The 26,614-nt window shown below is 36.4% G+C and overlaps 2 protein-coding genes across 3 annotated transcripts; one reads left to right on the plus strand and one right to left on the minus strand.

Moving 5' to 3' along the window:
• Nucleotides 1-351: 351 nt before the first annotated feature.
• On the plus strand, nt 352-6,284 carry LOC310740563 (coenzyme Q-binding protein COQ10 homolog, mitochondrial). The gene is made up of 5 exons (XM_083567432.1): nt 352-614; nt 2,279-2,428; nt 2,531-2,723; nt 3,252-3,353; nt 4,661-6,284. Exons 1-5 carry the CDS (start codon nt 511-513, stop codon nt 4,799-4,801), a joined length of 690 nt encoding a protein of 229 aa, XP_083423558.1. The 5' UTR covers nt 352-510; the 3' UTR covers nt 4,802-6,284.
• aclya (ATP citrate lyase a) lies at nt 5,497-26,614 on the minus strand. 2 transcript variants are annotated; one of them, XM_083567326.1, is made up of 28 exons: nt 26,351-26,614; nt 22,762-22,949; nt 21,778-21,900; nt 21,072-21,134; nt 20,384-20,574; nt 19,075-19,154; nt 17,644-17,774; nt 16,096-16,214; nt 15,026-15,162; nt 14,389-14,450; nt 13,313-13,430; nt 12,964-13,118; nt 12,247-12,340; nt 11,393-11,534; nt 11,034-11,202; nt 10,807-10,911; nt 10,436-10,632; nt 10,126-10,207; nt 9,888-9,998; nt 9,645-9,772; nt 9,464-9,557; nt 9,161-9,315; nt 8,894-9,044; nt 8,662-8,805; nt 7,837-7,950; nt 6,900-6,982; nt 6,739-6,815; nt 5,497-6,283 (listed from the first exon to the last, which is right to left on the minus strand). In XM_083567326.1, the coding sequence occupies exons 2-28, from the start codon at nt 22,918-22,920 to the stop codon at nt 6,189-6,191; spliced, it is 3,279 nt and encodes a 1,092-aa protein (XP_083423452.1). In that variant the 5' UTR covers nt 22,921-22,949; nt 26,351-26,614; the 3' UTR covers nt 5,497-6,188. The 2 variants fall into 2 exon arrangements, with proteins under 2 accessions (XP_083423452.1, XP_083423453.1); XM_083567327.1 differs by having other exon boundaries at nt 22,762-23,298; nt 23,944-26,457.

Consider the following 26,614-nt stretch of genomic DNA (forward strand, 5'->3'; position numbering starts at 1 on the left):
TCATTTAGTCTACAAGACATCTTTGGACTGGGGGAGGAAAGCGAAGTACACAGAGGAAACCCTTGTAACATGGGGAGAACAGGAGAACATGCAAACTCCTTGTAGTCTTTATACTCCTTATATATATATATATATATATATATATATATATATATATATATATATATATATATATATATGTATGTATGTAAACATGGAGTACAAAGAGTACAAGGAGTTTGCATGTTTTTTATATATATATATATACACACACACGTATATATTTTATGTATCGATTTTGGGTTCTAGTTTGAGCGCCCTCTAGCGGTGATAATATACCGGGTTAAATTCTAGGGCGGGGTGTTTTATTGTGACTCCCTCTTTTCCTGTCGGTTTGTATAGTGTGTGTTACTGTGCGTCACAATGTGTAATATGTCACAGTGTATGTTAAACTCACGTTATTTTCCGCTTCAGCCGGCAGTAATAGAGCAGGACTGATTTTCATTTACTCCACTGAAATACACTGAAATAATGGCAAAAAAATCTGCTCAACTATTTTTTCGAGTGTTTACTGAGATATCTGAAAGCCGGTGTTCCAGCATTTGGAGAAAAAACTCAGTCCAAAACTCCATCAGGTATGAGCGCTTTACCTTCATAGACATGTGATTTATATATAAATAACTTGTTTTTTTTATATTATTATTATTATTATTATTATTATTATTATTATTATTATTATTATTATTATTACTAATACAGGCTACATAAGATTTAGTTCATTGGTTTAATGTTAAAAAAATATATATATATATATATATATATATATATATATATGTGTGTGTGTGTGTGTGTGTGTCAATATTTTCTATATTTCTATATCTCTTCTCTATATGTCATATGTTTCTATATGTTTAGAATGTTTGCATTTTCATTCTGAGTGTCTCCACATTTTTGCTTGTATTCTAACATATACAAATAATTCATCTAAAACCTATACAAGTCTTAAGTTTAATTTTTAATATGAATGTATTTGGATCACCAGAAATTGTAGTGTTTTTTATGTATGCTACATGTACCCTTTTCCACATTCCCCTCTGATTGCTGGTCTAGATTATGTAATTAGTGCCATTTCATGGATATCTATATTGCCATCAGGCGTCTCTCGGTTAAAACTGCATTCCACGCATCCATGGTTTCGGAAAACTTAAATACTATTAAGCAAGTGAATTGTGATTGGCTGGACGGTGATGAACGTAAGCTCTGATTGGCTGTGCGCTCTTTGATGTCGCCACCTTGCCGCCGGTATGATGAGTCGTTTGCTCTTAGTGTTTTTCCACTACTAAATTCCCCGGATGTGTTTCGGTCCTAAGGTTTTTAAGAGTGTGCACATGAATTTTGCAAATAATACTAATAAAAAAACTTTTCTGACTAAAATATGTAGTGATCCAAAACTGTAGAGAAGGGATTTATTTGTAACGCATTAGATTTCTGGATCTTCTGGATATTTTGATCTTTTGACATTTTCAAACCAATATTGTCATGGTCAATTATTAATAATAATTTAATAAGTAACATAAAAAAAAAAAAGTCAAACGAATCAAGATCAGGATCAGGATCCAGGGTTGTGGTGTGAAAAAATAAAGACTTTATTCAGCAAAAAAATAATAATAATAATTTGCAGTTCCATGGTAGCGCCTTTAACCATAGTCGATGCACAATCCTTTTAAAACGTCTACAGCAACCTGTATATTGCAACCTTGTCCGCGACTAATATCTCTAAATACCTATGCTCTTTCGAACCACAAAGAATAATGGTGGCAAAACCAAACCATCACTATTTGTGATTTATACATGGTCCAGGCCTTGGCCTGTTTGTGACCATCTAAAATGGAAACCACCGCAAACTGTGACCATTGATTTTTCTGTCACATTTATTATTCTCAGTGAATCACCCCCCTCTGAGAAGTTTAGATTAAGGTGCACTGTGTTCACTGATGCTTCCAATATGCTGATTCTAATCACACATTATTCACTTTATTTGTAATATACGGATTTGCCTATGCACCACAAAAACACATGCAATACATAATAAAAACACATAATCATGCAAAAAACGAGAAAAGCACCATATAGTCTTGTTGATTTATACTAATTATCTTTGTCATATACATATTTACCTTAAGGTGTAGACACCTTTGTACTTAAATGGCTGTAAAAGAAATTATATATTATATTGTGGAAACTCTATGGTTTACTGTGTAGTCATACTATATACTTTATTATTTTTCTTTCCTCCCAGACATCTGAGTTCATGTGGTGTGTTGACACAACGCTGCAGCTTAGTGCCATTTCCTGTCACGTTTCAGTCCATCCCCAAACGTAGTTTCATTAGCCTGGCTGGCCCAATTTTAGCGCAAAAAATAAAGTACTCTGAGAATAGGACTATTGGGTGAGTGTATATACCCACACATACAAACACACACACAAAAGCACAGAGAACTGTATTCTGCAATCTTTAACAAAATAGAAATAATAAAGTGTTTCTCACCAGGTACTCAGCGTCTCAGATGTACAACATCGTTGTCAACGTGGACCAGTATCACCAGTTTGTGCCTTGGTGCACGAGGTCAAATGTTATAAAGCGGAGGAATGGGAATATGCTGGCCCAATTGGAAATTGGATTCCCTCCTGTCATTGAACGTTATGTGTCTGAGGTCACAGTAATCCCTAACTACCAAGTTAATGTAAGGACAAGTGCTAAAATATGGGCATTTAAAATCCTCAAACTTCAGAGTTGAGACTGATTTTGGAACACTGGTATGATAAACATGCTGGATGTTTTGTGTAGCCAAATCAGAAGCATTGTTAGGTGGCAGATCAGATGATTTCTGTATAATTATTAACCAATGATGATGTGATCAATCTTTATAATCCTTTATAATCAGTAAACTGGATTTTATAGTTACATTATTTTATATTTTATATCCAAATCCTTTGTATAAATAAAAGGAAAAATATTTTCTTTTTGATCAGTTCTTTTAACAAGTAAACCATTGATTTATTTATCGGTTATTGAAACATTTCCACCTCTGTCCTTGTTTGACTTTAACCGCTGACAGTGGACATTGTGAGTCACCGTAATTGCAAAAGTACTGAAAATGAAATCCCATGTGCAGTATATCAAATTATAATTGACACTATATAGTGTCAATCTGATCCCAGAATTTATGGTATTGATTTTTATTGTGGCTTTGTGTATGATTACATTTCAGGCCGTATGTACAGACTCATCACTCTTTAGTCACTTCGAGACGTTGTGGAGGTTCACACCTGCTTCTGGGAACCGAGGAGATTGCTGTAACGTGGAGTTCTCTGTACGTTTTGTAATTTGAAACAAGCTGTTCTCTTTTCTGCTGCTTTATTTATTTAGGACATTGTTTACACACACACACACACACACACACACACACACACACACACACACACACACACACACACACACACACACACACTGTTGTTATTGTATTAGTGGTTGAATTTCAAGAAATTGTTTTCCAGAAACACATTTTTGAGTGTGCTGGAGAAAAATACAAGAAAATCCAATCTGGTTTATTTTTTAAAAGAAAAGGCACTTTGCTACCTCAAAGATGAACCAGATTTCTTTTTCTCAGACTTTTTCCCCAAAAATAATCTTATATTTAACACTAATACTGTCTAGTATCAATTTAAACAAATTTCAGATTATAGTAATTTGTAATTTATCAATTTAATATACCAGTAGTCTTCACCTAACTAATGCTTTAATAGGAAAATTATTTAAATTCTCATTAGAGTACTAAAAGCAGAAAATAAATATTTGAAGATTTTTACATTTCTTCTTTATTTAATTGGCAATAAATAGAAGAATTATAACACTGGTACATGTTTGACCCTTGCCTCTGTTTCCTGCTCTCACACATTGATCTATGAGCTCATAGCTGAAGTGGTTGTACAGATTAGAAGAGATTAAGTGGTTATTTTTTACCCAGTGTTTTTATTTTTTATTTGGCTGCTCCAGAAATAAGCGACAGTGGAAGTACGTGGCGTAAAATCTCTACCCACAGATGGAGACTCTGTGACCTATTATAAGTAGGATTACTGACATTTCTGACTCACTTTCGGGAATGAATCTGGGGACAGAAGACAACGCACTAGGGATTTGTAAGGGATTTCTGGGGTTCATTCCTGGCTTTTATGAAATATGATCAAAGCCATGAATGATTCTGTAACTGAAGAAATATGCAGTGAGGGTTTAATCAAATTATAATACTGACTAAAATTTTTTTTGATTATATTTTGGAAATATTTGTGGTTAACCGATTTATCAGAAGGTTGCAGAATAATTTTTTTTTTTCATGTTTATTTAATTATGTGTTACAATCAGATTATATCAATTGTGTCTTTAAGAACTATATTTCTGTTTTCCCATGCAAACTATGGTACTAAATATTTGGCTTCTCTTTAGATTTTTTTGGGGGGGGAGGGCCCACATGCCAGAACAACTGCTCAGCTTATCTCAGCATTTTTCCCCTAAAAAGAAAACACACCATTCTTTTTTCATCACAGACAGATACAAAGGGCTCTACAAAAACAAAAAACAGCACCTTTTAATGCTTGCACTCTCTTGTTTCCCCCTCTGAAGGTGTCATTCGAGTTCAAGTCCTTGCTCCACACTCAGTTAGCAGTGGTGTTTTTTGACGAGGTGGTTAAACAGATGGTGAACGCTTTTGAGAACCGAGCAGCCAAGCTTTACGGCTGCCATCAGGATACAACAGCATGGTGAGCACAACATGAGAGCACTGCTGTGTAACTCTCTCAGGGAACTTCATAAAAGACGTATCAAAATCATGGTGTTTTACCCCCAAAAGAGGCTCTTTTTTGTCATATTGTACCGGATATTATACAACGCTGCTCTCTTGTGTGTACTTTTATATATTTACACACACACACAAACGCACACACGAATGCACCAAAAATTATTTATCTATTATTTTAATGAAAAGATTCATTTTATTTAGTGTAAGATTGTATTATAATGTGAGGATGAAGTGAACATGTGGAAGAATGAAGAATGCCCACACGTATTGTATTTAAATGTATTTAAAAGACAAATGTATACTTTTCTGTATATAATTATCAAATGTTTTATAAAGGTAATAGCACAAAGCTGTGCGGCACTTTTTTTTTTTTTTTTTTTTTTACTTTTACAAAAACGTATTTATCTCCATAAAGTGTATTTATGTTTATAAGATAATTTTTTATTATAAATGTATTATAACTTCAACACTTCAGCTACCTGTTGGTGTTCCAAGAAACTTGCATTAGGCCTAGATCAGGAATTGAGTGATTTAAGAGTGCGCACAAAATAACAAACAAATACATAATTGCTATTATGAATCCCTGCCGACATGTACTTTCAATATACTTTTGAATTTCATAACTCAAAAAGTACAAATAAAATGCACAAAGAGGGTGCAGTGCAATTCAGGAACTGAAATCTATTTATTTTGTTCAATCATACACACTTTTTTCAACGTTATATCAGGATGTTGGCTTTATATATGCTTTCTGCTTCTTTTGGACCTTAATTAAGGTGTAAAAAAATAAATAATTGAATGGAATGGAACACACCACATATACACAGGTTTTTTTGTTGTTGTAAAACATCCAAACAGCACAACATCAATATTACATTTAGAGAGCAGCGCTGGCTGATGACAGGTGACATGTAAACTTTATAAACAATGCCCTGGCACTTCTAGAAATACATCAAAAAAATAGTTTTAGCTATTAAAAAAAACAACAACATCTACCTCTAAACATAGTTAGTTATTGCACTAGTTGACTGTTAATTACAAATTGGCAGCTGCAGAATATTTCAGAATGGTTGAAAGATCAACAGCCTTGGAGAACTGTAGACGATTTCAATACAACTGTTATTTGATGTGTTAATAATCGTTTTTTAACATCTAATATTACGATTTTCACAGCATTAAATCAGCACTACAGGGCATTTAATCACATTTGCTATCACCAGACTAAGGGACTGTGTAATAAAGCAGAACACCACAATCACAGACAGAATGTTTAAGACAAAAAGACATGACCCTTCCCCAGATGTCAAAACTGATCGAAATAGTGATTATTGGTTGTTGGTGTTGTTTCCATGGTTACATAGACATGTGTTCAGGCAGCACGTACGAGATGTCATCCCATGGGTGACGGTATAGACCCTGCTTCAGCCGCTTCTGGTCCAGATAATGGCCTGAAGGCAGCGAGGGGAGAGAAAGAGCGAGAGTTAGCAAAACTGCTGATCGGTTCTGAATTTTTGCTTAAAACACCAGGAAAAACTAACACCACAAAATGTCATAGCTTTATTTAAATAGTTTTCTTGAATACACTGGCATCTAAAAAAAAAATAAAAAAATCGAAAAGACAACTGGTTTTAGCTGATCTTAGTTCAGAAAATATATTGTTGCCTACAATCATTTTCTGTTTAAAAGTATGTATAAATATACAATATGCCACCACCATGGCGGATAATAAGATCTCTGATAAGAATTGCAGATGCAATTGCACTACTGAAAATACAGAGAGAACAATATTTTACAATATAACAAAAAACAAAACAAAAATATATATAAAGGGTAGCAATAATTGTGGTGTTGACTGTTTTTTATTTTGGACAAGGTTTTATATAAAAAACAATATAGCACTGACCAATAAAGCCCATGCTGCGTCCTAAGACGAAGATCCCATTTAGTGCTCCAATCTCCACAAATTCATCTGCCTCGTCCCTGTAACGAGAGAAAACGTAAGAAAGAGCACATATAAAGGATCACAGCCATCACTGCTCTGACGTGTGTGTCTTTAATGCTGACCGTGTAAAGCCTCCACACGTTCTGAGCAGATCCACGAAGGCCACGCCAATAAAGCCGTCTACATTCAGAATGAGGTTGGGTTTCTGAGGAAGAGAGACGTACAGAGATTTTATCAGTTAATAACGTGATTTACACAATCAGGAGTCTTAAAAGCAGGGTTCCCACTCTAAGCCAATTGTCAAATTCATTGACTTTCACTGACTAAAAATCTGAATTTCAATATGACCTATAATGAATGGAAAAACAGGCCACTGTTGTGCTGAAAACAGCCACAGACCGTATTCTAAATCCATCTATTTGCAAGGGCCTTGTCCATTAATATATAATAAATAAATAAATAAAAAGAATAAAAATAATTACAAATAAAAATAAAACGATTTATTTACACAAATCAATGAGTTTAAATACAAAACCAAATAACAGTTGCAGAGGCAAAAGAAATTGTCAACAGGTAACAGTAATTAACTCGCAACCTAATTAGCTACTATTTCAATTTGGTCAATGAACAATTATGTTACCTTACATAGGCTACACCTTAAAAATAATTAGTAATTATAAGTAGCTAGCTAAAGTTATAGCTACATACAGGTACAGGCTGGTGATTGCCAGTTAATGAGTGGGAAGGGTATAACATTGCTCTGAAAAAATTAAATAACTATAAAAATAGGCAAAATGCATTAAACAACATGATTTTAAAAAATTCAGTAAAAAGAATTTAATTTTAATAAATGGAAACAAAAATTTAAAGCGACAAAGAAAAATCTTCGATATTCCATCACTTGGACAAAAAAAATAAATAAATCCAATTCCCTGACTTTTAATGTCTGGAATAGACCTTTTTAAAATTCCATGATATTCCAGAAATTCCATGACTCGGGGGAACCCTGTAGAAATATTCTGATGAATAAGGACATTTTTAAAAATGCTGCCATTGTACCTTGGAGGTGGTGATTTTTTCTACATCCAGTGCGTAGTCTAGTAGCTGGGTAGAGGGAAAGTGCTGTTTTACGAAGTCCTTCAGGATCTGAACCCTCATGTCAGGATTATTGATCTGAAATAAACATAACCATAATTCTTAATATGATCATACCAAATGCTGTATTTCCTTACTGTATGCCTTTCCTCTTTTTTCTGTATTCTTTAAAAATTTAAGTTACTTCTGTTGGATTTTATTTTAAGTCTGGTTACTTATACCTTGCTTATTTTAAGGATCTAATTCTAAATGTATGTGTGGAGTTCTGTAAACCTGCTGTGACAATGTCTATAAGTGCAGACGTGTTTATCATAGGACTGTAATAAAAATGAAAAATGTTCACAAAAAGGTACCTTTGGCATAATTGAAATAAAAATATTTAAAGTTTCAATTATTCAAATGATCACAAACTGGCCTACTATTTATATTTATATTTGATTTACAAGCAGCTCATAAAAAATATTACATAAAATTTAATTTTGTGAAGGTATGCTATTTTGTAGTATATTCACTTTGCTGCTGTTTGCTGTTCAATAAATTTACAGATATTATTCTGAAGTTTATGGATAATTTGCATGATTGGACTGAAGTCATATACAGGGTGTATTCCAGCTCAGTGTTCCCAGTTTTGGCTCCAGTTCCACAGTGACACTGATCTGGAAAAATCACCTACTGAATATGAACAAATGAAAGTAAAACCATGCAAGAAAACTACAAATCGGGACTGCAGAATCAATGCTACAAAAGCAGCTGTAACTGGGTAACATTTCCTACACTGTGTTTACTTACAGATTTGACTCTGTGGCCAATGCCCATAATCAGTTTGCCATCTTTCTTCATCTTGTTGACAAACTCCATAGGCAGCATGCCGCTGTCAAAAGCCTTGCTGAACTGCTTAGCAGCAGCATCCAGTGCCCCACCGAACCGGTCACCCTAAACACATAGAACATAAATGTAGCAAATGTAGCCACATACTGTAAGAGCTGAAACTATGACGAACAATAAACGGAAATGGTCTTACAATGGTAAGAAGGCCAGAGGTGAGGCTGGAGATAAGATCCTTTCCTGCTCGAGCACACACAATGGTATTATGAGCTCCGGAAACGGCAGGACCGTGATCCGCAGTCACCATCAAACACATCTCTATGAACTGACATGCGTATCTGGGTAATCTGCCACACACACACAAGCATTTAATTGTGATATAGTTAAAAAATAACAAGGTAATAATATCAACTCTACAACATGAATCTAAACCAAAAATACTTTTTATTTTTGCTAATCATACCTTCTCTGGAACCAGAGAAGGCCCAAGGTCCCTCCCAGACCAATCTCTGACTTGAAGACCTCTGTAATGGGCATCCCAGCATAGATCAGCTCCTGCCCTCTTTCATCACAGATACTGGTCATGAACGATGCTGGCTTACGGATCAGACCAAGTTCCTGCAGAAAGACAGAGAGCAAAGGTCTAGGACATATATGTAGACACGTGGCTCGGTCTAGAATAAAGGAACGGAATCTATACAAATGTACAACTCTAAGGTTAAATTCTGGAAGTAGCTGAAAGCCCCACTTTTTTCCCTTTACTTACTCTTGCCCAAGAATAGTCCATTGGAACAGTGGGAGGGGGAACTTCTTTAGCTGGCAAAATCACACCATGGTTCACCAAGTCATCATAAACTGATCTAAAACATACAAATGTACAGCGTTCCATTATATTCAATTAATCAGCAACAAATCAAAAGATCCAGAACATTTATGTTCAGTTTTACTTTATGACTTCTCCCAGCTCATCAAAACTCTTGGGGACAAAAGCTCCAGCCTCTTGGAGAGCCTTGTTCTTAGCCACTGCTGTCTCAGAAGCCTGGTTTGCACATGCCCCTGCATGACCAAACTGCACCTGTATTCATAAATTAGCCAAAAACCAAAATAAGAAGAATTTCTTTGGCTAATTTAATTCATTTACTGTATCTAAATTATTAGATAAAACAAATCAGTACTGCCAGCCTGCTCACCTCAGAGGAAAACATAGTAGCACAAGTGCCAATGCACCAGCAAACCACAGGCTTAGTGATTCTTCCTTCTTTAATGCCCTGACAGATTTTATATTCTTCTGTACCTCCGATCTGCACAGTGTGAAAACAGTGTAAAAATATATTAATAAATGCTTTTATAGTAATAACGCTTTTGCTTGGAACAAAATGCGGTACAACTAAAGAGCAGAACTGAGGATCATGTATGTGAGATTCTCACCTCTCCAAGCACAACAATCATCTTCACATCCGGTGTGTCCTGATACCTCAAAACATGATCAGTGAATACTGAACCTGGGTACCTGTAGCACAAACAAACAGTACACACATTTTATACAGTCATGGTCTTGAAAACCCATTCAAACTAAATGTTTTCAACCCAAATAAACATCTATGAAAGATTTTGATATTGATGTGTTCTCTCTACACCACCATCATCTCCCGAATTAAGTTGTGTCTTGTGTGACTTGTAAAGGCTTTATGACAATATGTCTCTTTATGACACTCTTCTTTACGATGCACACACAGACCTGTCTCCTCCAATGGCGACACCCTCGTAAACTCCATCAGTGGTGCGGGAGATGATGTTGTTGAGCTCATTGGACATTCCCCCAGATCGGGAAACGTAAGCCACGCTGCCTGGCCTGTACAGCTTCGATGCCAGGATGTTGTCGAGCATTCCACCTGTGTTACCTATCTTAAAACAGCCTGGCTTTATTCCTCCAACCTAACACACACACACACACACACACACACACACAGACAAATAACAGAATAATCTTAAATTCAAAGAGCTTACAGCCTGAATATACTCAAATATAATTAACTGATGAATTCAATATATACTTGTACACAAAAACAAAAATAGCACATTATACGTGAATGTGTGTCGGTGGCGTACCGTTGCTGGCCCTATGATGGTGACTCCCTGCTCATCTGCTTTCTTTATGATCTTGCGTGTCAGAGCCTCAGGGATTCCTTCAGCTATAATAGCAATAGTGTGAATCTGAAAAACACATGAAAAGGTGACACCTAAGCATTGGGATTCTTGTTCAAAACCATTCTTGTTCCTTTATACAATAAACATTAATAAACTTTTATACTGGAAAGTGTGCCTGATTTGCACACCTGTGGGTATTGTAAAGTCTCCATAGTGCTGTCAAAGGCAGAACGAAGAGAAGCGAAGCTAATCAAAACGTCCACTTCTGGGTGTTTCTTCATAGCATCCGACATGTTTTTGTAGACTGGCAATAAAATTTCCTTGTGACCCCAATAAAACTTCTGCTTGTGGTCTCCCCTGTAAGAAAAAGTACAGTATAGTATAGCATTTTTATTATATATATATATATATATATATATATATATATATATATATATAAATAAATGTATGTATGTATGTTTCCTGTGTATGAATCTGACTGGCAGGAGCCAAAAGATATACAATAAAACACACAGCTTCTGCATGGTCCAGAGAACAGGATACTTACGTGAATGGATAGATCATGGCTGCTACTGAGGGTTGCTCACGAGAGCACACATAGTCGAAGTCCAGCATTCCTTGTACTGCACGGGTCTGCATGCCCCACACAATGGCCTTCGTGTGCTTGCTGAACAAGGTAGTGGCCTTCACTATGAAGATTAAACACAGACAGAAAAAAACATTTAACTCAGATGTTTTCTGTAACAAAAATATAACAAGGAATTTTTTTAACCATGTTTGGTGAATGTATCTGGCACCCGGCACATTGATCATGTTGACAATATAGAACCAAATTTCTAGCAGGGAAAGCAATTTGAGACACAAATGACTTGATTATTTATATTATTTAGAAGAGACCAGCAATTACTCCCAAAGAGTAATACAGCAAAAAGACCATTCATTCTATACTGTATGTGTACTTTTTTACTGGATTTTAAAAACAAAGAGGTTCTGAGATAAATGTAAACCAAAGCAGAATAGATTTTTATTGATGACTATTATAGACATTTTAATGTAATGAACACTGCATTTAATTTGTAAGCTGATATAATCATATTGCTCTGCCCTACATGGATGCCAGATAATAGCCTTGAAAGTTTCCTTTTCTAACAAGAAATATGAAAGATACTGACAACTGAAATTACTTCGTAAAGATCGTTCAAAGTGTCTAGTGTTCCTGGAAAAAGCATTTAAAAAGCATTAGAGACATCTAGTGGTCAGCAGTGGGAAAACAAACCAGCATGTGTCTGTGTTTTAGCTGATGTCTTCGCAAATATAGACGTGTGTGTGTGTGTCTGTGTGTGTGTGTGTGTGTGTGTGTGTGTGTGTGTGTGTGTGTGTGTGTGTGTGTCAGAGAAAGACCTGGTGGGGCCCCCGGCTTAGCTTTTTTAGCAGGCGAGACCTCTGCTTCACTCTTGACTTCAGAGAAAGATGCAGTTCTAGTGGATGTAGGAGTCTGAAAACCAAAAAAAAAAAAAAAAAAAAAAAGACGTGTCCAGTGAGATCTATATGAGTTTATATATATACTTTTTATATAGTGAGATCCCTGTTAATACACTAAGCAATGAGTAAATTAGTACAATTTTATGCAGCCTGATTGGATATATTTATTAAATTAGTGTTTTGTCTTTGGTGTATATAAATAGCACACTCAATCCTTTCAAATATATTCAAGTGTATAATAAGCTTTTGATGCAAGAGTATCTGATTTCCACATGTCTGACAAAATTTAAATTGCTGATTTATGAGTACACAGATTCCACAATCTAAGTGAAGAGCACAGAGCAGCCTAAAAATCCCATAAAAGAGGAAATGAAAAAAGAATATTGCGAGTGCACTTTAGTAAAGGCCTTGACTCCAGGCTATTGCATGGCTTTTTGCTAATGCACCATTTTATATAAAAAGGCACTGCTTCCAGAGGGCAAACAGATACATTAAGGAATTTCTTTCCGAAGACACAGATGTGTCTGTTGAATTGATCAGACATGACAATACATAATGACCACGATTAAAAAAAAGGCCAGCTTTGCATTAATTGTTGCTGTTAAAACGATGAAAAAAAAATCCAACCAAACACACCGAAAAGCTGCCGCTGGTATTAAGCAGGAAGTTGGCAGTGTGAGCAGCAACCCGTGGCTCACAAGCGATTGGTCGATGGCCAAGTGCCATACCAACAATGGCAGTCATATGGGTCTCAGTGCCAAAGACATGAATAGGGATGCCTGTGGTTTTACCTACAAACACACACACACACAAAGTTATCTTACAGCATTTATGACCTAAAAATAGCTAGTAAAATCTCTCTTATCTTTCTTCCTACTGTCCTACTATAACCTTTATAATAACAAGCTAATTAAAAAAAAAGAAGCATGCAAGCTGAAATACAGTCTTAATCTTTCATCCTCTTACTACTAACTCATACACATACCCACTTCTCCCATCACTCTCAGACCCTCCTGATAATTTGGACCACCACGTCGTACAAAAATGCTGACTTCATGTTCCTTCAGAGGCTCCTGATAGTCTTTGATTGCCCGGACAATACCCTAAAAACACAAACCATATTGACAGTGTCACATGCTAATGTTTAAGAGCATTTGGTAGATTTAAATCTTAAAATTAAGACTCACATCTATGTGCACAAAAGCTAAAAACAAATAGATGAAATCCTCTTCTAAACAATTCTGCAGCTTACTATATTTATATTAAAGTATAAATGGTAGTTTTGACATGGAATTTGATGTTCATGATGGTGATCTACATGAGTATGTCCAAAGTCCTATTTGGGTAAAAGCTGTTTAATCTCCTCTGTGATAAACTCCTTACATTCAGACAGCAATTAAAGGTTGCTTAGTCTATAAACCCAGACAATTAAATTATGTAAGGTCATAGGGTAAAGCGAAAATATTTGGCAACATCCAATGTTGAATAACTAAGAAATACACAGATAAAACTGCTCACTTAGTTATTTACAGACAACGAATCATTGCATGAGATTGTTGCATTTTAAGAATATAAACTATCCCATTGTAAAGACCCATTTAACCAGCATGCACGATTATATGTGCAGGCTGGATCATACACTTTATGGACAAATTTACTGGTACAACTCAAACCTGACTTACACCTGTTTCAGCACGACAATGCCCCTGTGCACAAAGTATCTGACTTTACCAATACCCTTCTAGCTGAATGAGCACAAATCTCCACAAACACTCCAACATCTAGTGGAACATCTTCCCAGAAGTGTGGAGCTTATTATAAAAGCAAATCGGGACTGCATGTGGAAAAAGATATCTTCATAATCAGGTGTCCACAAACTTTTGTCAATATAGTGTCACTAATAGGAGGCAGTACTGTATGCAGATGTAAATATACACTTAAAAATTCTTGCCAATGTAAGAGGCAAGATATTTCTACAAAATCACAGGCATCTTTAGCAGGTGGAGTGTAAAATCAATAAGTTTTTTTCACTTGTAGGTACCAATAAACAGTTTTCCATACTTTAAATGTTGCAGCTACATTAGTGAAGTTTGCAATGCTTCCTCCAATGATCAGCACCTTCCCTACACAAAAGAGAACAGATCATATAATCATTTATAATTAAAATATTATAACTTCAAATAACTCACAGATGTCAGTTCTATTGAACGAGTGAAGCTTCTAAAGTGGTAAAAAAAAAAAGTGGCAGTCTATAAACAGTACGCAAATAATTCGATTTCTAAGAGAAATTGGTGTTCTCTCAAGTCTCTCAGTAAAGTCAGAATCTTTATATGTATATTATATGTAAATGTAGAGTCCGTTTCTGTTTTCCCTCAATAAAAAAAAAAACACTACATTTAAAAACTGCATGTTGTGTTCACTTGTGTTATCTGTTAATAATATTTAAATAGGTTTGATGATCTGAAACATTAAAGTGTTACAAACATGCAAAAAAAGTAAATCAGGAAGGGGGCAAACACATTTTCACACCACTGTATATGTATATCTCAAATGATGAACCAGTGGTTAAAATAAGTAGAAACTTTCAGTTTAAGAAATTGGAATTTCCCAGAATGCCACTTATAAATATTTATCAGTTAAAAATGTCTGCTCATGAATAGCTGAAATAAATTTGATATAACCAAACGTCGGGACGTACCATCAGAATGTTTCTCACGAGTCATTAGGGACAGTATAGTTTTGGCATAGTCATAGGTCTGCTGCTCGCTTGGAGCTCCTGAATACTCTCCATAATTGGCCAGCTCATTAACTCCTCCTAGGTCACAGATTGTATCGCTATTAAGAGAGGAAGTAAACAATTATTTTCACATAAGATCTGTAAAAAAAAAAAAAAAAAAAAAAAAAGGAAGAAAAACATGGGGGGAAAAAAACAAAAAAGATGTGGGGAAATGTTTGATGCAATTGGGTGAGGACATTAAGCACAAACATCAAGGCTGGTGTTATTTTTTTTTTTTACATGTAAAGCAATCCAATTCCTTTGAGAGAGACACACAAACACGCTAATTAATGCTCTTGCATTTTCTCCCGTGACAGATGGAAGAAAACGAGAGAGCTCCTTCTGAAAAAGTGAACTTTATTCCTCCAGACAGTCTTTCCTCAGACACAGCTGGCTAATGTTGTTCAGCTCTAATGGGCACCAGCAGTTAGCACAAGCCAATCTCTATATATCAGAGATACTGCTCACACTCCACCAGTCTGGAAGCTTCCAGCACAACAAATCAACACTGTTTTGAAGTAAATTTAGCCACAACCTATAGAAAGCTTTGCATTTAGGGACACCTGAAGGGATTTTACTTGCTTCGGTGGAACATCCTAAATAGCATACTACTGTACCATTTTGTACTGTAACTGTAGATCGATTAAATGCTTTCAATAGGTATCCAATACTGTTCAATTATGATACAGGTAAGGTCACTAACCATGACATTTTGAATTATGGTATATGGCAGACACACTTATCCAGATCAGCTTTTAACTGAGCAGTTGAAGGTGAGGGCCTTGCTCAAAAACCCAGCAGTGGTAGCTTGGTGGTGCTGAGATTTAAACTCATGAACCTTCCGAACCGAGTTACCGCCTCCCTTGTATAGTTTGTAATAAAATTTTTATAGAGACCACGTTTAGTGTAAAGTCATAACCATGATTATTTTATCCATCATATAGTTCTAATGCTGGTTATTATGCAGACAGCAGAATGCGAATGTACTGTACCTGTAAACAACTGAGGCTCCACCGCCTGCCACCATGGTCCAGATGCGTCCTCGGGGGTTGAGAAGAGTGAGTTTCAGACTTGCACCACTTTTCGCATCCAAGTCTGCTATGTATGCCTCCTAATGACAAGGTAGCACATTATGTTGGTAATACTGAAATTTGCTGATATTGCATATGAATATATCGGTCAATATAATATAATGAGGTTCTGAATTATCAGTCCAACAGTCCAATATGACACTCCACATGATTAGCTGAGTTCTCTCAGCTGTGCTTCTGCTGTTCATCAAATATTTCTGTACAGCCAGATAGGACAGGAGGGAAGGTGCACAAAGAATGAAAGACCTTTGTCTGATACACAACCAAAACCTCATTAACATGTCTGTGTATGTGGGAGTGTGTTTGAAAGAACATTTGGATGTAAATTTGAAAATGATGCCTTATTAATTCTGTCAGCTTGTCACTGCTTCTTCTTCTTCTTCTTCTTTTTTTGGCTTCTCCCATTAGGGGTCGCCACAATGGATCATCCGTCTCCATACCCCCCTGTCCTCTACATTTGCCTCTTTCAAACCAACTACCTGCATGTCTTCCCTCACCACATCCATAAACCTCCTCCTTGGCCTTCCTCTTTTCCTCCCTCACTTTGTCTCCAAAATGTCCCACATGTGCTGTCCATCTAATAAACTCGTTTCTAATCCTGTCCATTCTCGTCACTCCAAATGAAAATCTCAACATCTTCAGCGCTGCTACCTCCAGCTCCACCTCCCGTCTTTTAGTAAACAGCTTGTCACTACTTACTGAATATATTGTTTTATTGGCCTCTATTTTCTCTCTAGATCTTAAGTGTGTGTATAGGCTGCAATAAAACACTCGCCGATCCTCGAGAAGGCTAACATGGTGTATACATCACGGTTTTTAATAGCAGACAGAATGACAGCTCAGTCTCCTTCCATCTGTAATACAACCGCACACACCCCATGTTCCCCATGCATGGGTGGCAATATGAGTTTTTAATAATTCATAGGCTTCCAATTAAATATTAAAATCATATTCCTGTATAAGAGCAATTGAAAATGTTTTACATGCATTTTAGAAAGGTATAGCTGTGAGTGACAATCTATGACCGAGTATAAATATCCTACCTCTATCAAAACCTAAACACGTATTTATACACAGTACAAAATAGACTTATGCATATGCAAAATGATAAAATGTGTTCATCACAGTCTGGAAATAATTTCAGTGGATCAAACTGACTAATCATAAATACTGTAGCAAAGCCATCTGTATGAAAAATCACTTGTAGTTCACCAACTCTATTGTGGATTCTACCGAAAAAAATAATAATTTTCTGACATAAAATCCGTCATGATCACCAGAGAGTCAATTGCCAAAGAGGAGACTACAAAAGCAAAATGATCCAAATGATATATTGATTTTCATTTGCCTGACTATAAAATGCAACTAATACATTTGCATACATAAAAAAAAATAATAATAATTGTATGCAACGTGTGAATCGGAATTATTGCTTATCCAGAATCTTACTTCAGGATACGCCTCTCTGCCAAAAGGAGGAGGAAACTCCACATCACCCCACTTAGCCTTGCACAGATAATCAGCAGTAGCATCGATCTTAGCAGCCATGTCCAGCACATACACTCCATCCTTAGTCACCACTGAGAGGGAAAGGGGGAGGGAGAGAGAGAAAGGAAAAGAATTTATATATATATAATTTTTTTGTAATGCACAGGGCTATTGCTTAAGAAGTACAGTATAAATAAATTTAAACACATATACATAAAGCACAGATTATAATCAATGTAAATTTTTCCTCCTTTTAAATTCTACTCAAATATATAACTCAAAACCTCAAAGATGATTTGAAGCATAATTGGTTTAGCCTTGTGTGTTTACTTGGTAGGAAACATCAATAGAACTGAAGGAGATACAGAAGCAGATGCTATGGGACACAAACCAATCACTTATTACTCACTCACTGTAATGCAATACAGTTGCAATGTAATGATGTAAATTTGTTTACCTCTGATTGCTTTATATATAGTGGATCACTAAAGTTTATTTATAAAAAGTAGTTTAATGCATTATTTATCTTTACCAGAAATTGGTTAAATTCAATGAGAGACTAAGACAACATGCTGCTTTAGCACAACCATTAACCCTGCAGTATGCATACATAGCAACATCTCTTTAGGTGTTTTATTCCTTTTCTAGTATAGGACTTTTAAGAAATTGCAAGAAATTAAATAGTACATTTCTTTCTATTAATTCAAGAACTTTGTACCTGTTCATGGTTATATTTAAAAGTTGTACACTATGTAGACAAACGTCGTGGAAACCTGGCCAAACAATTTATATGTGCTTTGTCAGATTGTAAGGCATCGTCATGTAACAGTTTTGGATCTCCAAGTTTACATGATGAGAAATTTTATGATATTTAATGCTACCATGTCCAAAGTCATCCTATACAACTACATACCTCTAACTATGACTGGAAAAGTTGGGTGTCCAAAATGTCCATACAGTGTAGTTACAGCTATATATCAGCTATAAATAGTTGTTTTCTCTCTTTAATTTCTCTTGAGACTCATAAGGAAAAAACCACAGCTTGCAAAGCAATGACACTAGAGATTACTTAAATGTTAAATAAGCATCTCTAAAATTTACCATATAAACAAATGTTTTTTTATAAATATAAAACATCTTAATAACACATACTTAATCTAATAGTTGTGTCTGAAATCATAATGAGTCCTTGTAAGTTAGGTGCAAATGCATTAATATAAACCTGTAAGTTGCTATGCACCAGAAAAGCAAAGTTTATTATTATAATATTTTACGTACTATAATATAACCACAAGCATCTGGATAACATTATAACATTTACAGACTCAAGTAGAGTAAATGGTCATAGAGAGTTATGGTAAGGACAAACCAAGCAAACTTCTCTCCACTCACCCAGTGGGTTGATCTCCAGGTAGGTGAAGTACAAGTCTTCGTACAGGTTAAACAAACCCACCAGGAAATTAGCCAGAACCCTGACCATGCGCAAACACAGAATACCAATGTTAGATTACATGCAGTATACAGATGTCATGCCAGAAGATGTAATCAGACATAAGAAATCAGCTGGCAAGTGCTAAAATAAAAGTTGTACAGCATCATCATGCCCATCGTTGCCATCTATAATCTATATCTATAGCTTATATAAAATATTTTTTTTAAAAGTGAAGTGAAATTGTAGAAAGAATTTTAAGCTATTTCTTCAGTTTAGTTAGTTTGAAAGTGTTTGATATAGATTTAAAATGAAAAATGGTGCTTAATCAGTCATGGAGACAAGAAGAATGAGTGAGTAAGGAGGAGGAAGAAGAGGCAGAAACCTGAAGCCTGAACAATGTGGTGTGGTAAATAATAAAAAAGATATATTACTAATGTTTCTGTATATTTATCCCTCTTTACATTTTCTACTGTAGGAATGTGAGAGCATGTGGTGGAGGAGTGCATTTATTCCACACCACCACTTTCACAGAATTGTGTGTGTGTGTGTGTGTGTGTGTGTGTGTGTGTGTGTGTGTGTGTGTGTGTGTGTGTGTGTGTGTGAGAGAGTGAGAGAGTGAGAGAGAGAGAAAATATATAGGCAGAAGCCACCAACCATGAACAAAGTGGCATTTTGTCTTCAATAGTCCCCATGAAAGATCAACAGAGAGTGTTTTTTTTACAAGGCAAACAGAAGATGCTACAGAACAGAGGAGGGAGAAAAATGGAGAGAGAATGAAAGACACAGAGAGAGAGAGAGAGAGAGAGAGAGAGAGAGAGAGAGAGAGAGAGAGAGAGAGAGAGAGAGAGAGAGAGAGAAAAAGCAATAGCTTAAGAGAAATAAGAATGATGAGAAAGGATAGAGAAGCATAAATGTTGGCCTGGACTATCAAACCGGCTATCTCAAAGTCAGCCAAGACAGTGAGTACACCCAGGGTGTGTGTGTGTGTGTGTGTGTGAGAACTAAACAGGAAACGTGACTGGAATAATGCTGAGGTAAATGGATGGGGGGAAATAAGAGGAGGAATGATTTAATTTGTCTAATGGACACGGACACGGACACACACACACACACACACACACACACACACACACACACACACACACACACACACACACACACACACACACACACACACACACACAAAAAGTCAGCAGAAACAATGTGACCATTTAACAAGCTTACCCGTCTTTTTTTCCCCTTAATATTTCTCCCACTTCTTACACTCACTCTTTTTTGTCTTCTGGGACATGAGTGAGGAGTTTCTGTCTCACTGTGTCCAGATCTAGCTTCTCTTCTACACCCACCAGGAGCTTCTGAGCTTTAGAATCCACATCCCCTACATCAACGCCTCCCTCGTGATGGAAGAGCACGTAGTCGCCCTCACGAGCCGCATAGATGCACGCATAAAACTCTTCCTTCTGAAGGGACATGACGCACAAAAGAAAAGCAATATGGAAACATTCAATCAATCAATGAACAGCATGTAAAATTCAACATGGAAGAAGTCTAATATTAATATTGCTCCGTTTTCTGATTCATTGCTGGTTAACAAAACTACTAAGCAGTTTCACCAGCAAAGCCTTATGTTAGTTTTAATAATGATTAAACACTGAAGATTTGACATTCCAACCATGTTTTTCCCAAAAATCAATATTACGCTATGTTTTGTAGATTTCTGATATAAAAATCCCAATCAGGTTCATTTTACTTCCAAAGTTCAAAAGTATAAAAAATGCCAAAAATGAAATGACACTGTATGCAAACCACTGTGTATATTCAGTATATACATTTCAGATAAACACCTATGAAATACAGTTAAAATAAGATTTATTTTTTTGGTATTTGCTTTTGTGGAATAATTGTAGAGTTATATTCTTACAAACTCATTTCAAAATAAATTCAATTGACATTTTACCTGCTTATGGGCGACGAAAGGCTCTATAAGGAAGTTCTTCAGAATACCTTTTGCCTTTCCCACCTAAAACAGAACAAAACGAATGAGCAATCAGCTTCATCTCTGGAAAATGAGAATAATAACCGAACCAAAGACAAAGTCTGGAACAAATACACAAGAGCAGCCACAAATTGACCCAAAGACTTTAAACTTAATTAGTGAACCTCAGGGCATTTTAAAGAAATGAAACTGGTGAAGGAACATTGAACAGCACTCAAGTACACAAACACACACACACACACACACACACACACACACACTTGCTGTGCAGTCACCAGATATAAATCAACAGGGGTGAAGCAGCCAGGAGAAATGACATTTCAGAGCAAGCGAGAGGGGAGAAAAATAACGACGAAGAGAAGGATGAAAAAAGGAGGATGACGAGGCTGTTGAGACATGAGATCATTTAAACGCCAAGCCTCAACTCATAGGAATTACAGTAAAAAGAAAAAAATCTAACCAAGATAGGAATTGAAAATATCTAAGAGTTACCAGAAGAAGGCAAATAAAGTGCAGATCTTCTGTATTATAACAAAGGAACAATTCTATGAATCCAGAAGGATTTTCTCATCTTACTTATTTCTATTCTTATATTTAATATGAAACACATCAGCTGGTTTCCTGTGTGCTGAATAGACTTTCTAATGACATGATTGCATGATCTCACCATGGTCTCTTTCATAAGGTGGGATTTGAGCCATTCTTTGACGCCCTGTATATCAAGATTGACGCCTACGAGTCCTAGTTTCCCTCGGCGTTTGATCAGCTGATCCGGCTTCACAACCAATCTCTGAAAACATGACATTATTTATTAAACCAAACAGTAACATGTGAAAGAGAAAAATGCAGTATAGCAGTGTATAGTGAATACTGAGGAGACCAGAAGAGAATAAGGGTCTAGAGTGGACATGAGTGGGATTTTTTTAATCAGTTCTCTGACTGTGACCTGTTTCCCCTCTTTAAGTGAATGTGAGAAGAGAAAGACGGAGGGGGGGGGCTTGTGTAAATCATGTATAATGTTATTACACTTTTCACCATAATGGTGATTAAGAGTGCTTTTAGTGTAAGACTCTCGGTAGATGGCTCAGTGCCGCATAAGCTGCGTCCCTAATTACATACTATGACCTAATACTAAAACCTATTTCATATGTATTAGAATTCCTGTGTACTCAAAACATAACTTTTTTTTTTCTAGATGAACAGCACCATATTAGTGCCTGCCATCACTGCCTAATATTAATTACCTGTCACTGACTAATTTTACATGCCCCTGGCAGACAGCGATTTATATTTACACTTCTAAATCTTTTATTATACATAAAATCCATCTTAACAGTTTGCTTACTTAGCGCTTTACTTCTCAGTGGCCTCACATTAGAATGTCTCTGAGGAATATTTGTGCACCAGCAGTAATTATTCTGAGCCAAACCTGATAGCTCACCAAAACTGTAGCCTACACAACAGTGTATTATTTGCACACTCCACACATTTAGATTCTGCGGCAGACTGCTGCTGGCTTACACAACACTACAATGAACACACTACAGTTCCCTTATTGGGCCTGAAAAACATCAGAAATGAAGCATAATGAATCTATTTATATACTAATGACTAGTGTCGTTTGAAAAAGATGCCAGCTTCTTCTGCCCACCTCAGTCAGCAGCCATGGATGCTCCTGAAGCAGTCGGTCCCAGTCGGTGGCTGTTGTGACATTGGCGTAGCGGAAACGGTTCTGCACGACGGCGATAGTGCAGATGTGCTTGTACAAGAACTCCTTCCCCGTCTGCTCAGAGATCGCCTTTGCTGACATGCTTCTGAGTCACGCACAACTGGAGGAACCTGTATAAAATAACACTTTTAGGTGGCTGTTAAAGGAAGCGCAACTTTGACCTTGTATCTCCCCTCATACAAGAACAATTTTGGTGATGTTCCTGCTGTAATACACCTACTAATTCTGCCAACTAAAGAATTATGAGTTTAATACAAATACCATCATTCATTTCAAACAACCTTTTAAATGGGGATCCTGCTACTTTATTTGTTTGCAAATAAAGGTGTAACATTCACCCTCAAGGTACCTCAGGTCACCACACAGTCAATACAGCCACCCAGGCTCACCCTCAGTGATAATTTGAGTGTCCGCATAGAATATGTATCTTATTATGAATAGACAGTATATTTTCTTGTTCTTGTATTATAAATGTTTATTTATACATCTTTAATATTGATTAAAAAAAAACAATGTTAGACAGGGTGCAGTCATATGTTACGTTGATGTGTGTGCCAGCACAGCCTGTTCTTGACACGTGATCACATCCTGAATAAAAAGCCATTATAATGAATGTAATAACTATTATTTTCCTGTATATACATTTTGGGATAGTAGGTATCTCTGTGGGTTTCCTGCCACTTCCGACAAACATAACAGTACGTAGATACAGGTGGCTAAATGTAATTCCCTCATTGAATGGCTGTGTGTGCATGCTGCCCTGCTGATGTACTGCCATCTTATTCAATGTGTATTCTTGGCTCATGCCTTATCTTCCAGATCAATCATCACCAGGATAAAGCAGTTAGTTGATGATTAAATAAATGAATGTTTTTCTGGTGGAAATCTTAACTCTGCATGGGTTACTGGCGCAGACTCACGCCACTTAAAATTTCTAATGGTTCCATGAGGCATTGGTAAAGAACAGAACAACTTGGTGCATATCAATAAATGTTAAACATATTTTCATATTCCTCTTCCAGATGTGGCTTCTTAACTTGCTTAACTTGAGCTTCCTCCATTTCCCGTCTCCCTTCTAATCTGTATCTTAAGTTCTCTTAAGACAAAAAGCAGATGACTGCACAAAAAGTCGTGATTGTTAACATGATTAGTGCCCAAGTCCAGCTCTGCAAGGGAACCGTGTGTGCTGAAAGACTTGATCGATGCAATCAGTGGCACAGCAGAGGCAACATGCAGGACTGATGACTGAGGAACAATTGGTCCAATGTGATGCCCTCTCTAAATATTAATCTTTACACTGTAATGCTTACAACAAACCAACTCCCTTTCCATATGCATGAATCAAAAGGTGTTGAAATGAAAATATGACTCGCGTAGTTAAAAGTATGGTCTGTGATTTTGACCAAATTCCACAATCCACCGAAGACAAAATATGAACATCTATTCTGTTTTTGCAAAAACAGCTGAAAACTAGTTTTGGAGGTGGAGCTTTGTAATTTACTGTGCATCATGACGGACATGTTAACGTGCCCTGATTATATGAATGCTGGGATATTAAATAATTTTTCTCCCTTTTCTTAGCTGAACAAAATACAAATTAATCATAACTGTAAAAAATATAAATGTATAGATTGCACCTTTAATACAAATCTTACGACACATGTCAAAAATACCTTTCAGGTTTAATGGTAGTTCATTAAACAGATTCTGAGGTAAACATAAATATCTTATAGTCTGTATAAGAATGAATATTACTGCTGGTATCTCTTTGACAAATCCCAGAGCTCCTGCATGCCCCTCTTTTTTTTTTTCTTTGATACTCGTGAACCCTGTCATTGGCTCCATCGAAAAATGAGAACAACAACCTGTCAGTGAGAAGTGAACCCTTCTCATATGCATAGAGCAATCAGAGCTGCCCAAATATGACAGAAAAACAGCAAACAGAAAGGTCACAGACATTCATATGCAGAAAATGGGTGTGTGTTTTGTGTGCCTGTCTCAATGTGTCAGAGGAAACGAATATTCAGTCTGAGCCCATTTTCACATTCGCCTTTTTCTATCCCTCAACCTGACTGTCGATGCGCTAAAGATGGATTTTGTTTTTAAATATTTTAAAGTGTTTTGTGGATCAGTTGAGCTCATATACTGCTTGTGAAGGATTTTGCATGGGTTTCCTCTCACTATGAAATAAGAAAACTGTCTTTGCTACACTGTCCCCAGGTGTGATGAGTGTGTGAATGAGTTTGTATATACGGTGGGCTGTAATTGATTGGTATCCCATTCAGATTGTTATCTCACCTTCCACTCAGTGGTCTTAGAAAACACCATGACCAGGGTAAAAAAAAAAAAAAACTTACTGAAAATAAATGAAAGAACATTTTTCCCTCTGTGGGAATAATCTAATTCCAGAGATACCTTAGGTATTAACTTGTATTACAGGTTTTTGTTTACATTTTAATGGCCTTGAAATAAACTCCGACTTCAACCATACCTGATTTCCTCAAATGACACCTTGCAAGAAATATGTAATTTCAGTAGAGGGGTGGGGTCCAGTAAAGAAAGGGAAACGCTTGCAAACGCTTTGCTTGTCATAACAAGTAAGTGTAATAAACTGTAATCACATAAATTTTGGGCAAAACGATACAATATCTCTAATAAAGACAGGGTTAAAGATGTATCCTGTTGTGTTCAAATCCCAGCAGGGCCCCTGATCTTCAAGTGCTCATTGTATAAATTATATAATTGTAAGTAGCTCTGGATAAGGGTGTCTCCCGAACGCAACAAATGTAAACACCACCACCTCTTCCTTCATTCTCTTCATGGCAAACGCGCACACACACACCATGCACATGTACCACTTGGATACATCATTAGCACTGTTAAATGAGAAAGGTTTAAAAACATGTTAATCAGAACATCAGAATAACATCTCAAACTAGTCTCATCTATTATGGGTTTAATCACTGATTTACAACAAGGAAGCAAGGAGGTTAACAAAGAAAAAGTAGTTCTAAGGAGAACAAAACACTTAGTTGAATTAGATCAGTATTGATCAGCTATATGACTAGGCTCTAGCTCCTTCATATGCATAAGTAACATTATTATAAGACAGGGTAATAAATGATAAGAACAGCCTATAAATAAGCCCAGAGGGTAGAATGAGTGGTATTATAAGTACTATAGTCTTATATGGAAATAAAAGGTGTTTGAAAATGTTGCATAAAAAGGATGAAACAATAAACACCAGGAAGCATTTACTTTTGCTTTAAGAAGTGCAAGACCGGTAAAGCATGTTTGCAAACACGCCCAGATCCTGCGCTTTTACAATGAATGATGCGCTTCTCCCAAACAGCGTTATTTCTCCTACTAATTTAATAATTGACGAACCAATTTACATCGGAACAGTCTATTTTAATTATGAATCAAATACAAGCATAAAAATAAACTTCTAATTAAAGGGTATTACGTAAAAAGAAATAGACTTCCGACCACCTGACAAGGTTATACTCACCCTTTTATATATATAATTGAAATATTTGAGGTTTTTCAGCTCCTGAAAACAGACACAGCTTTCCCCTGGTCCCGTCTGAGCGCTCTGTTTCAGCGCCTCTGTTTTCTCTCCCCCCCCTTCATCACACGATGGGCTGGTCCGAATTGTCTGTGCTCTGATTGGTCCGTTTTGTCCAACGTGTTCTTAGCTCCACTCCATTCTGGCGACTGACTCGTGTTGCTTAATGGTGGCCTTGTCAGGCGTGACTCCAGATGAAGATACAGG

This window comes from Silurus aristotelis, assembly GCF_946808225.1.
Source record: "Silurus aristotelis genome assembly, chromosome: 17".
In the NCBI taxonomy this organism is placed as follows: domain Eukaryota; kingdom Metazoa; phylum Chordata; class Actinopteri; order Siluriformes; family Siluridae; genus Silurus; species Silurus aristotelis.

Bases quoted from the DNA above. Each gene is read 5' to 3' on its own strand.
- LOC310740563 (XM_083567432.1), top strand. From the start codon at position 511: ATGGCAAAAAAATCTGCTCAACTATTTTTTCGAGTGTTTACTGAGATA. The intron at 615-2,278 runs GTATGAGCGCTT...CTTTCCTCCCAG, and splicing joins TCAGTCCAAAACTCCATCAG to ACATCTGAGTTCATGTGGTG. The intron at 2,429-2,530 runs GTGAGTGTATAT...GTTTCTCACCAG, and splicing joins TCTGAGAATAGGACTATTGG to GTACTCAGCGTCTCAGATGT.
- aclya (XM_083567326.1), bottom strand. From the start codon at position 22,920: ATGTCAGCAAAGGCGATCTCTGAGCAGACGGGGAAGGAGTTCTTGTAC. The intron at 20,575-21,071 runs GTAAAATGTCAA...ATGTCCCTTCAG, and splicing joins CTTTCGTCGCCCATAAGCAG to AAGGAAGAGTTTTATGCGTG. The intron at 7,951-8,661 runs GTAAGTAAACAC...TGTTTATTTCAG, and splicing joins TTGGCCACAGAGTCAAATCT to ATCAATAATCCTGACATGAG.